General features: G+C 42.6%; 1 protein-coding gene across 2 annotated transcripts in view; it reads right to left on the bottom strand.

The window, feature by feature from the left end:
• Positions 1–13,642, bottom strand: part of ZNF330 (zinc finger protein 330) — a 49,465-nt gene that overhangs the window by 12,130 nt on the left and 23,693 nt on the right. For both annotated transcript variants that reach the window (XM_033939778.1, XM_033939788.1), the window contains exons 5-7: positions 11,096–11,175; positions 4,603–4,729; positions 2,875–2,979 (exon numbers count right to left, since the gene is read on the bottom strand). In XM_033939778.1, coding sequence (XP_033795669.1) covers positions 2,875–2,979; positions 4,603–4,729; positions 11,096–11,175 — 312 coding nt within the window. The remainder of the gene's footprint in view (positions 1–2,874; positions 2,980–4,602; positions 4,730–11,095; positions 11,176–13,642) is intronic.

The raw sequence follows: 13,642 nt of genomic DNA, 5'->3' as shown, positions 1-13,642 counted from the left end.
ACAGAGGAATCCTAACGGAACACCACTTCAATCTATCCTGCAGCAGGCAGAGACCAGGAGCTAGAAGGATAGCTCCATCCCTGCTGGGAGATAGAGCAAAACTGAATCAACAGAAGGAACACCAGGCTTTAAGGCCAACTGTTAATCAGTTCTCTATCTCCACCTGCTGGTCGATGTGAGCTATACCCACTAGTCTCTGGATTCATCTGCTGCTTTGCTATGGAATATACATTGCACTGGTCTGGTAGATGAAGAGGACCGTTGTCCCGTGGACAGGCCCAAGTACAGATGAGAGCACCTGAAGGGACAAAAATTAGAATACCCCTGGAAGGACAGGATCTGCTCACAGGCAGCAACTTGGGCCTGCGATCCAGCATACTGACCATAAGGTCATCCAGACCCTGACCGAACAGGCTGTCACCTTAAAGGGCAACCAGCTCAAGGTCGCTTTAGAAGAATTGCCAGACCACTGCTGGATCCAGAGCATCCTGTGAGCCAAAACGGAATAGGTGGAAAGCTTAGCAAAGACTTCCAAAATGTCATACAAAGCATCAGCCATAAATCCACTCCCGAGATTATAAAATCCAAATCACAGAGCATCACAGTGTCAAGATCATGGCGCAGCTTGAAATGGCATGCCCGAGCCACGAAGAAGAAGCTGATGCTGCCTGAACACCAGCGGCCGCCAAATTAAACAGACACTTAAGGACAAAATCCACACTGGGAAGAGAAGTGCACTTGCTGTGCCACTGAGGAATCCACCCTTGATATACGCATCCAAGAGGGAATAAAGCCCAGGAGTAACATAGTAAATGACAGCAGATAAAACCTGAATGGTCCATCCAGTCTGCCCAACCATACATACACCATAAATCAATCATTTAATTTAAATAGTCCTTTTTCTTATATAGTTCTGGGCCAGAAACCCAGAGCCCTGGCCCAGTAGTGTGCTTAGGTTCTATCTACTGGAGTCTCCGTCAAGGCTCACTCCAGCCAATCTTAATCATCCCAGCCATCAAAGCCTTTCCCAGCCCATCCTCAACTGAATGTCCATATAAGGGACACAGACTGTGCAAGCCTGCCCAGTACTGGCCTTAATTCCTTCAATGTATACCCATTATAACAAAATCTTTTCCAGAGAAAGGAAAATGGTTAAGCCAGAGGGTATAATTTGAGGCTGAGGGGTGGGAGACTCAAGAGCAATGTAAGGAAATTCTTCTTTATGGAGAGGGTGGTGGATACCTGGAATAGGACTTGTCTATTATCTATTGGATTTCAAGAATACTGGCTGATTCAGGGATGCACAGAACCCCTTATAGCAATGGTCTTCTCTAATTTTTAAGACAGTGCCACTTTGAATCTGAATGAGCTGAAAGGGAGCCTCCAAATATTTTTCCATGCCAGGCCCTGACACTGCTGATTAGTGTGTGTCAATGAAATCCACTCACCAGCCTCCCTTCAAACATTTTATTATGTGCATCCTAAGAACATATGAATAGCATTACTGAGTCAGACCAAAGGTCCATCAGCCCGGTAACCTGTTCTCATGGTGGCCAATCCAGATCACTAGTACCTGGCCAAAACCCAAGGAGTAGCAACATTCCATGCTACCGATCCAGGGCAAGCAGTGGCTTCCCCAATGTCTTTCTCAATAACAGACTATGGACTTTTTCTCCAGGAACTTGTCCAAACCTTTCTTAAAACCAGCTACACTATCCACTCGTATTACAACCTCTGGCAACGCATTCCAGAGCTTACCTATTCTCTGAGTGAAAAACTATTTCCTCTTACTGGTTTTAAAAGTATTTCCCTGTAAACTTCGAGTGTCCCCTAGTCTTTGTAATTTTTGACAGAGTGAAAAAAAACCCCCAAAAAAACAATCCACTTGTACTTGTCTACAATTACATCCAGATCCTTTTCTTGGGCCCCCTCAAGGAGCATTTCCAATACATTCTCTTCATCTACTGAGAAATGTCACATACTTCCGAGCATATGGCTTATTCTCCCATTCACTTCTCTTTCTGCCATGAGCTTGAATAGAGGGGCAGAGAGTAGCAAAAATAAATAAATAAATAAAAGAATGAAGTGGGCCATCTCCAGAGATCTCCAGGAGCTGCCATTAGACCTAGGGCCTTGTACTGAAGAATGCTGCCTTACAGAGCGATGTCTCAGTCTCCGTCTACTGGTAGGAGGGCACAACCCACTCATTTGGACTGATTTGGAGAGCCAAAGAGGTAATGAATGCTTATGCTGCAAGCACACGGTGCATAAACGGCCATTTCTCCTGTATTTTAAAACAGATTCTGTTCTAAAATATTGGTACAAAACCAAATAGCAAAGAGAAAAATATCTTGCCTAACAAAGCTTGATGGCCAATACAACCAAACCAAGCTTTATTGTACAGATATGACAATCCTATGGTCCCAACAAGGATCCAAGTTTCGGCAATAAAAACTGTCTTCTTCAGGGGATAAACCAACTTGAGACTTCTTTTAAACGCCTTCTCTGGCAGTCGGCAACAAAACTGATGATTGCTGAAGGTATGAGAGTTGCCGACAGCAAACACCACCCCCCTTGATTAGTATAGCTGCTGTTGAGTTGGGGAAAGCTTGCTAACTCAACTTGGTTTGGTTGTATTGGACATCATGCTTGCCTTTTTGTGGTTCTGCTAAAATACCGGTAACCTGAGATGCACTGACCTGCACCTCTCAATTTCTACATTTACAAAATGTCTAAAATGGGGCTGCCCACATAATAAGTTATGCACTGGTGCTTATCTTAATACAGTGATCATGCCAGCTAAATACTGCCCCAAAGGAAATCACAGAAGCATCAAGGGAAACAATACAGGGGTCTGGTAGCAAAAATACTTACATTTAAAGGTTTCTGCCTCTAACACCTGGCAGCTAGCTTGATGTTCAAACTGATCGTCTTCACAGAGGAAGTTATGACAAAAAGAACAGCAAAATATTCTTCCACCTGGTTGAATTACAAAAGGGGGAGTGGGGGGAAGAGAAAAAAGCATCAATATCAAAGTTGTTTCTGGTGGGGAAAACATTAACATTATACTACTGCCACAAGCAAAGGGTACAACTATTTTTTTAAAAGTTAGTGATAGAAAGAAAAAAAAAAAATGAAGGGAGATAAAGACCATATGCCCCATCTAGGCTGCCTAACCATGCCATCTAGTACCTCTTCCTCTCCCTTAAGAGATCCAAAGTAGAGAATGACATGGGGACAAATCTATCCCCGTCTCCACAGGAAATCAATTTCCCCATTCCGTCCCCGTGAGTTTTGTCCCTGTCCTGTAAGAACATAAGAATTGCCGCTGCTGGGTCAGACTAGTGGTCCATCGTGCCCAGCAGTCCGCTCACACGGTGGCCCTTTGGTCAAAGGCCAGTGTCCTAACTGAGACTAGCTTTACCTGCGTACGTACTGGTTCAGCAGGAACTTGTCTAACTGAACCAGAACGTACGCAGGTAAGGCTAGACTCAGGGCACTGGTCTTTGACCTAAGGGCTACTGGGCACAATGGACCATTGGTCTGATCCAGCAGCGGAAATTCTTATGTTCTTACAGGAATGGGACAGGAACAAAACTCACAGGGACAGGGAAATTGAGTTCCTGTAAGCTCTACCTTAACCAAACAAGCCTCTAAAACTTATGATTTTAAAAAAAGTTTGAGGCTTGTGCAGATGAGGACGGAGTTTGCAGGAATGGGGCAGGGACAGGAAAAGAACTCAGGGAGACTGAAAAGGAAAATGAGTTCCCGCGGGGACGGAGAAAAATTTGTCCCCGTGTCATTCTCTAATCCAAAGCACTTGGCCCAAGCTTTCTTGAATTCACATACACTTTTCGTCTCCGTCACCATTCCACGCATTCACTACCCTTTCCGTGAAAAACTATATTCTGAGATTACTTCTTAGTCTATCCCCTTAGAAGTAATCTCATAAATTAATGGCACAGTACTCCATATATAATCCTTCTAACACAAATCTAACCAATTATTTTCTGAATCTAACATCTTGGTACAATTAATAAAAAAATGTCAATTTATTTTGTCTGTAAAAAGTATACAAACACTCAAACAATCACAGACATATCAGCACAAAGCATTTTCAAATAAAGACTGAAAGGGATGCCTCTCCCCACTCATCATCAAGCCTTCAACAAGATATTTCATAGGATGGGACAGTCCAAAGGGCTGCCACAGAATCAGTTAGTGATTTCTGTCATAAATCATATGGAGACAAACTTAGAGACCTTAGTATATATACTCTGGAAGAAAGACAGGAGTATGGATATGATAAGAGACATTTAAATATCTCCGTAGTGTTAATATACATGAGGCGAGTCGTTATCAAATGAAGGAAAACTCTGGAATGAGACATCATAGGATGAAGTTAAGAGGTGATAGATTCGGAAGTAATCTACGGAAATACTTCTTTACAGAAAGGGTAATAGATGTGTGGAATAGTCTCCTAGTAGAGGCAGTGAAGACAAAGACTGCCTGAATTCAAGGAAGTGTGTGACAGGCATGTGGGATCTCTTAGGGATGGGAGGAGATATTACTGCTCTAATACAGTATTTAGTCTGAGCTCACCATGATCCCAGACGCCTCTCTCACACTCAACACAATCTGCATCGGTAAGAGGACAGATGCAGGCATGAGTACTAAGACACTTCTTCCCATGACACACCCAAGCTTCACAGAAATCACAGATTGCTCCCTGCAAACACAAAAGAGTTAAAGGTATGTTACTGTATGGTACACTATAATAAAGTCCCCTAATGGGAAGAAATCACCAATATTTATACTCTAAGCATTCCCATATATATAAGAAAAGGTGTATACCACCAGTATTTAAACTGTACTTAGGGGGAGATCTCAGTAACGGAGCCCACGCACAGTCATTTTTCATAGACCGAAAATTCAACGTGGTTGTATGCTCCTTTGCTCCAATGTGGGAAGGAGATCGATGATTGGAGCAAAGGAGCATACAACCACGTTGAATTTTCGGTCTATGAAAAACGACTGTGCGTGGGCTCCGTTACTGAGATCTCCCCCTAAGTACAGTTTAAATACTGGTGGTATACACCTTTTCTTATATATATGGGAATGCTTAGAGTATAAATGTTACTGTATGGACCATAACTGCTCAGGACTGCTGAAGCCACAAAACAGTGAAATGTAAAACTCAGTTTCCTAGGATAAAAGGAGTGCTCCAAGTTGATGAGAAGCAAGGTCGTATTTGACAAAATCTTTCCTCGAGGCATATTGCAAAGAATACAATTAGAAATTATTTTAGTTTGCCAACACCTTATGAGTATAAAGATCTGTAGTAAGTCCGGCAATTAACGAATATATATTTCCCTTGTCAATATACAGTGCCTTAACTGAGAGTTGTTTAAGTATGCAATCTAAATGTCCACATATCCTTGCTCTGTATTCATGTCAATAATGCAATTCAGAAAATAAAGATACCGAGTTACATATTTCAAAGATAGTACTCTTCTCATTTCATTCTGAATAGTGCACTCTTTCAAAAAAATTCATTTCAGTAACTACCTAAACCCACAGCAGACAAAAACTGCAAAACCGTGAACTTTACATATCAAGCAGAAGTCGTAATGGCTGTTGGGAGTTCTGGCCTAGACTCTCCACCCGGTATGGTAGCTCTGATTTAGGTTTAGTTTGTGTTGTTTAGATAATATATTTGGTTTTTATATGAGTGTTTATACATTTTATTTGTAGTTTAGTTCCTTCTCTTGACAAAGACTTTATCGAAACACGGCCTGTGTTGAGGAAGGGCAAGAGACTTGTTACCGTCCAGGCCCCTGCCTTGTGTTTGGACAATTGTGGAACGTCTTTTAAGCATATCTTTGCACCAAGATTTAGATATTTTCACATCACTGGAATTACTATTGCACATCATTGGAGTTATCATTGCACACCAGCACTTTAGCCTTCGATTGGATTCTGAACTTGGAAGTGAATTGACTTGGTTTTGTCTTTTCCAAAGATGGCTGGATCGCTCTTTTGCTACGTTTCGTTCATCGGACTTTTCAGCTAAGTATTTGTTTATTTTTGTCTATTGGGTTCATGAACAGAGCGTATCCTGTGCGCCATCTTTATATTTATATTTGTATCTGTGTTTGTTTTCATATATGTTTTTTAATCTTATGGTTGTATGTTTTAAGTGTTCTGATGACCATTAGAATTATATGAATTAAGGTAATAAAGTATTAAAGTGGTTATAATATGACAAGTTCTGTTCATTATACTCATGCTTTTGAGTTTTTTGACTAATTGGACTGTTTGTATAAGGGATTCTTTATTTTCATTATATTAGTTATTTTTGAATTTCCTTTGCTTATTGAATATCTCTCAATTTTGTTTGATTGATTAACTAAATTTCAATGCCAAAAAATGCAAGGTCATGCACTTTGGCGGCAAAAATCTATGCAGGACTTACACCCTAAATGGTGAGATCCTAGCAAGGACTGTAGCAGAATGTGACTTGGGAGTGATCATTAGCGAAGACATGAAGAATGCCAATCAAGTGGAGAAAGCTTCATCCAGGGCTAGACAAATCATGGGTTGTATCCATAGAAGCTTCATCAGCCGTAAGCCCGAGGTCATAATGCCGTTGTACAGATCCATGGTGAGACCCCATCTGGAATACTGTGTACAATTCTGGAGGCCACATTAACAAAAAGATGTGCTAAGAGTTGAGTCGGTTCAGCGAACGGCCACCAGAATGGTCTCAGGACTCAAGGATCTCCCGTATGAGGAACGGCTGGGTAAGTTGCAGCTATACTCACTCGAGGAACGCAGAGAGAGGGGGGAGACATGATCGAGACGTTCAAATATGTCACGGGCCATATCGAGGTGGAAGAAGATCTCTTAAAGGACCCACGGCAACAAGAGGGCATCCGTTGAAAATCAGGGGTGGGAAATTTCATGGCGACACCAGAAAATATTTCTTCACCGAAAGGGTGGTTGATCACTGGAATAATCTTCCACTACAGGTAATTGAGGCCAGCAGCGTGCCAGATTTTAAGAAAAGATGGGATTGGCATGTGGGTTCTCTTCATAGAGGAAGTTAGGGGGTGGGTCATTAGTGTGGGCAGACCAGATGGGCCGTGGCCCTTTTCTGCCGTCATTTTCTATGCTTCTATGTTTCCAGGATAACCACAATGAATATGTATGAGATGGATTTGCATGCACTGCTTCCATGAGATGCAAATCTATCTGAACATGAACTCACAGGCCTTGAGCATGCTCAGATGCTCAAGGCCCAGCAGAAGAGGAGGCCGATTTTCGGGCACCAGCACCAAGTACAGGACATGCCGGTGCCCAGATGAGGGTAAGAAGCGGCGGGGGTGCCCAATCGCGTCAGGGGGGTGGGGGGCCGGATCGCGTCGGAGGTGTGCCGGATCGTGGGGGGAGGGTGCTGGATCGCGGGGGGGAAGGTGCCGGATTGCGGGGGGGGGGGCACTCGTAAATCGAGCCATGCTCTTTTTCCGAGGCACCGATTTTGCAAATGTTTTGCTCGTCTTGCAAAACACTCGCAAACCGGTGCACTCGTAAACCGAGGTACCACTGTATATGTTATAAGAGGTTCTATGCACTGAGCTTGTGGCCTTTGTACTATACTCCATTCTCCTAGTTTATTCATTGATCTATTACTTGGGGAAGTGTAGGATCAGCTTGAATAATTTGTTAATCACATGTGTCATTTAAATATTTTAAGATTGTGACACTATGGGCTCCTTTTATAAAGGCGTGTTAGGGCCTTAATGTGTGGAATAGTGCGCTAGCCGCTACTGCCTCCTCTTGAGCAGGCGGTAGTTTTTCGGCTAGTGCGCACTATAGCACACGCTAATCCAGTGCGTGCGCTAAAAACACTAGCGCATCTTCGTAAAAGGAGCCAAAGATATGTAAAAAAAGTGGCTTAAATAATTGATGTATTATTTAAAAAAAAACAAAAAAAAACCACCCTTTTTTTTTTGATGATGTGATTTTTGTGGGTTGGATATCTGGTAAAGTGATCCGCATTGTTTGTATGCCCTGGATTGGTAGTATGGAATGTTGCTACTCTTTGGGTTTTGGCTAGGTACTAGGGACCTGGATTGGCCACCATGAGAATGGGCTACTGGGCTTGATGGACCATTGCTCCAACCCAGTAAGGCTATTCTTATGTAATAAAAGCTGAAAGTCTTCCAATCCATCTACGGGACATTACAGGCAGACAAACTGCATATTTCTTCTATTCCCATTTTACTGAACACCTTTGGATTCATGTACAGAGAGCCCCCTCTTCTGGCAAAAAACATAAAAATATGATTAAATTATTCTGGACATTTGCTGGGATAAGACTTTTTATTTATTTTAAAGCATTTCTACCCTGCTCTATCTAAAAATTATTGGCCGATTACAAGCTACATACATAATGTTAACATAGTAACACAGTAAATGACAGCAGATAAAGACCCGAATGGTCCATCCAATCTGCCCAACAGTTATCATATAACACAAAATTAAAACTAAACAATGCAATTATAAAAGACATAACACCACACTAACACAATAAATTGAGACAATTTGAAAATATCAGAGCTTCATTCTTGCAGCCATCTGCTCTTTTAATCCATCTAGTTCAAACCAATTATCTGAAAAAATTAAGATCTTAGTTCATCCAGACTCGTTATATACCGTATTTTTCGCTCCATAAGACACACCCTAGATTTAGAGGAGGAAAACAAGAACTTCCCCCCCATTCTGAACCAAATTCTTCCTGCCAGGCTCTGCACCCAACCCCACACTCCTTGCCAGGCTCTGCATCTTGTCCCCCCTCCCTGCCAGGCTCTGTACCCTGTTCCCCTCTCTGGTGGTCTAGTGGTAGGCCAGGACAAGGCACAGGCAGGCAGGGACAAGGCAAGCATGCCTAGTGGCAGGCAGGCAGGCAGGACCCCCCACCCCAAGGAAAGCAAGGTGTTGATCAGTGGGAAAGAGGTCAGACCCAAGTAACAGGTGTGCAAGGACACAAAAACAAGGAACTGTTGAAAAATAAAAACAAAAAACCTTTCAGGGTGCATGGGAGAAGCAGTAAACTTGGGTGAAAGACAGAAGTGCAAGAAACCCTTTCGCAGGTTCGCCTTTAGCGGACAGTGCAAGGACAATCTGAAACTGCGGCTCTAGATTACACAGAGATGTCGCTTTCTTCATAGGGATTTCCAAGGATGGGTTCACCCCACGTCCCTTTTCCAGGGAACTCCCAGACGACCCCAGCACAGAAAAATGAACAAGGTCGAAGTCAAGTTTCAAGTTTTATTAGGATTTTATATACCGCCTATCAAGGTTATCTAAGCGGTTTTACAATCAGGTACTCAACGTATCAATACTTCTAAGGGTGGTGAGAGGCAAACCAGAAGAAACTCCGTAGTTCGTTACCTCTAGTCGTTATCAAACTCAAGCTTATCTTTCAAGCCCCTCCAGATTGGTCCCGCCCCCTCTGATGCATCTCCTCGACTGCATCCACCAAGTCGGAAACAGGAAGTGGTGTCAAAGGAGGCGGGGCGCTAGAAAAGAAAAAACCGAGGGAAAGGGGTCGGGTGACCTGGAAGATAAATTGTAGTATAAGGTAGGATGCGGAATTAGAAAGTTTGAGAATGACGGAGGTGTGTGCTGAGTTGCGGACGGGGAGGTATGCTAGATGTGGGTGAGGGGTTGTAACTTGAAAACAGTTTTGTCACCCACAAATCATCTGTGAAAAATAAGTTAAATACTAGACAAAAAAAAAAAAAAAAATTGGGAGCATGTTTAAAAAAAAAAAAAAAAAAAAAGCAAGCAGCTTATTCTCAATTTAGGTGTATTAATTTACGTGTTAATGAACGTACAGAAAAGTGTCTTTTCAACTGCTCTGTCAGGAGTCAACTGGAAGGAAGGGCAGGACCGCCAGAGGAACTAAATAAGGTAATGGGGTGGTTGGGGGTTGGGTATTCGTTCCATAAAATGCACCCTTATTTCCACCAACTTTTTTGGAGAAAAAAAGTGCATCTTATAGAGCGAAAAATACAGTATGTATACATACCATATTTTTCGTTCTATAAGACGCACTTTTTTTGGATGATCCTCCCCAAAAAAGTGCTACAAATTTCAGGTATATCATCTCTGGAAATTAAAACAAATGTTAAAACACGCCTTTATGCTAGTCTATTAAACTATTTGTCTGCACAAAACAATTGTTTTACTTCCTATTATCTAGGCTGAGTGCCCCTAATGCTGCTACAGTTCCATTAAATCAGGGTCCAAGATCAGTCCTTCAGAAGTGCAGACAGGACAGGTTTTCTGAATAGCCCTGATGTATGAGAAAGATCTGCAGGGCTTACAGGGTGAGTGTTAAACAAAGAGCTGGAAAATTCAACAAACCTAAAAAGAGGGGCTTTAGTAAGTGTAAATCCTTTAAACCGAAATGCTCAGAACCGAAGGTGGTAAGAAAAACACCAGAAGGGGACAAGCCCCTGTAAGCGTTTTCAATAATCTATCATTGCACCCGCTGGAGTGAGACAATTTCCTAACCTTCATTTCAAGTTAAGTTATTTAAATTTTTTGCATCCTAGCACATTGAAGACTGCTTTTATAAAGCAATGAACACTTTAAAACAAGAATTTATTTATGACACAATTTAAACCTTTCTACCGATTGAAGATGGTGCAATGATAGACTATTTTATAAAGCAATGAACACTTTAAAACAAGAATTTATTTATGACACAATTTAAACCTTTCTACCGATTGAAGATGGTGCAATGATAGACTATTGAAAACGCTTACAGGGGCTTGTCCGCATCTGGTGTTCTTCTTCGGTTCTGAGCACCTTCTCTGTTTAAAGGATTTACACTTACTAAAGCCCCTCTTTTTTGGTTTGTTGAATTTACTATACATTTTATACAGATCTCTCTCATACATTACGGGATACCCTGAAAACCTGGATTGCTTGTAGCTCTCCGGGACTGAACTTGGACACGGAGTCACAGTATTGAGCTTTTTCAGAATCTGGCCCAGGGAAATACGAGGTTCCATATACTTACCACCATGGCAAGGCCTGTGCTGTATACACCGGCATGCTTAATGACACAGTCAGAAGATTTCATCATGCACTTCGTCTTACCTGAAAACCGACAAAAACATATCATGAGAACCAAACCAGCACAGCGAGGCTGCAAATTCCAATGCTTCATCCCTTTACAAAGAAAAAGGGGCATCAAAACAGAAGAGTAGCTAAAGAACCATACAGTACAGACCTGAACAGCTTCTGCATGGCAATGTTAAAAAGATCCAATATTCTTTACAAGACAATTTTATCTCCTAGGGTTTGGTTGGAAATTTTCTCTTTATGCCAAAGAACTACTGGACAACAAACTTCAGGTAAAGGAGAAGCAAGACAGAGGGAGAAGTGACAAAGAGAAAACTGATATACAGACGGCAAGGCTCCAATTATGATTGGCTGTGGGGAGAGGCCGGGCAAGGGTCGTCATTGGTGAAATACTGAACACATGGTCTACACCAAGTGTTGATTTGCAGAATGCCAAGCTGACTTGAGAATACTGTGCCATGATACAGCCCAAATTACACCACAAAAATCTAAAACCAGCCTAAAAAGCTGCAACCCGCAGCTACTCAAAATTTCTCACAACCCGCATTCTACAGCAGCCCAACTGGGCAAGAAAACCACAAACCTGGCAACTATGGTGAGTGATGTTGTGTTGTGTTCTGGTTGGTTGTTGGTGGAGGGAAGGGATAAGAATAAAGAACTTCTACTAATTTTGTTTAGATTGGTGGGAGAAGGGGGAGTTTCTGGGAAACAGATGTATAATTCTGCTGTTTTTGATTGATATACGAGTTGTCTGCTCTTATGTTCCTCTATAAATAGATTTCTACTAAAATTGTAACCATGCATTCCTCTGTTGCAGCCCTAAGAGAAGCAATAACTGGAAGAAAAACAAAGGCTATCACATAACTACTTCATTAATGTACTGCTGCCTGCGACACTGAATTCATAGGCACACAAACTTATGTGGCTTTTTCCAACACAAGTGCATGCAAGGATACCGTGAGTTTCAAGTAAGTCATTTATACTTAGGAAGAGCAAGTTTCAGGTAAATGTTTCAGAAAAGATATTACCGGTATATGGCTGTCTCCACAGATTGCTATAGTTAACTCACTTTCTAAATCCGACAAAATGTAGCCATTCTCTAGGACTGTCAGAATTCAGTGATATATCAAACCTGTGGCCCAATCAAAGTCTTTCAAGTAAAACGGTGCAACCAATGACTTGACATAAAATGTTAAAATTTCCTAAATAAGAAGGAAAAATTATGTTCTTACCTGTTAATTTTCTTTCCTTTAGAAGCAGCAGATGAATCCAGAGACAAGTGGGATAGCTCACATCGACCAGCAGGTGGAGATAGAGAAACTGATTAACAGTTGGTCTTATAGACTGGTGTTCCTCTTGTTCATTCAGTTATGCTCCTTGCCCAAGCATCCAGAGATAGGAGAATGAGCATCCAAAAAACTTCTTTCCAGTAGCGAATGTTGAAACCATAAATTCAAGAGTACAACTACCAACAATAACCCAACTGAAAAAATTCCACTTAACACACAGACACACAGACCACAGAAGGGGTGGGGCTCTGGATTCATCTGCTGCTTCTAAAGGAAAGAAAATTAACAGGTAAGAACATAATTTTTCCTTCCTTAGCATAGCAGCAGATGAATCCAGAGACAAGTGGGATGTAGCAAAGCAAAACTCAAACCGGGTGGGAAGCTAATGCCGCCTCCGCAATCACTGAAGCGCCAAAACTAGCCTCCGCACGGGCCGCCACATCCAATCGGTAATGCTTCGAAAAGGTATTTCCAGACGACCAAGTAGCCGCCCGGCAAATCTCCTCCAAAGAAAGACCTCCGGACTCCGCCCAAGACGTAGCCAATGCTCGAGTCGAATGAGCACGAAGTTGCTCTGGTACCTGCTTCCCTGTTAATAAATAAGCTGAAGCAATCGTCTCTTTGACCCAACGAGCAATGGAAGCTTTAGACGCAGCCATACTTTTGTTTTTGCCCGCGAACACCACGAACAGGTGATCCGACCGACGAAAATCGTTAGTCACCCCTAAATAATGTAGAACCATCCGGCACACATCCAGGAGACGCAACGACGAGTAACGCTCCCCCCAATCCTCCCTCCGAAAGGCCGGGAGGAATAAATACTGGTTCACATGAAAGGAAGAAACCACCTTAGGCAGGAAGGACGGCACCATCCGAACAGACACCCCAGCATCCGAAATACGCAAAAAGGGATCCCTGCAAGATAGCGCCTGCAATTCCGACACTCGTCTTGCAGAAGCCATAGCTACCAAAAACACTGTTTTCAACGTGACATCTTTCAGCGTAGCCACCGATAAAGGCTCAAAAGGCGCCGCCCGCAACCTCCCAAGGACAAGTTTAAGACTCCATGCGGGACAGGTTCGCTTTACAGGAGGCCGGATATGGTGAACCCCCTTGAGGAATTGGACCAAGTCGGGCTGCGATGCGAGCGCCGAGCGAGAAACCCGGCCCCTGTAACAAGCAATGGCCGCCAC

The sequence above is a fragment of the Geotrypetes seraphini genome, chromosome 1 (genome assembly GCF_902459505.1).
Source record: "Geotrypetes seraphini chromosome 1, aGeoSer1.1, whole genome shotgun sequence".
NCBI classification, from domain to species: Eukaryota; Metazoa; Chordata; class Amphibia; order Gymnophiona; family Dermophiidae; genus Geotrypetes; species Geotrypetes seraphini.
Note: the sequence above shows the minus strand (reverse complement) of the source record. Positions and strands in the feature narration are given on the sequence as shown.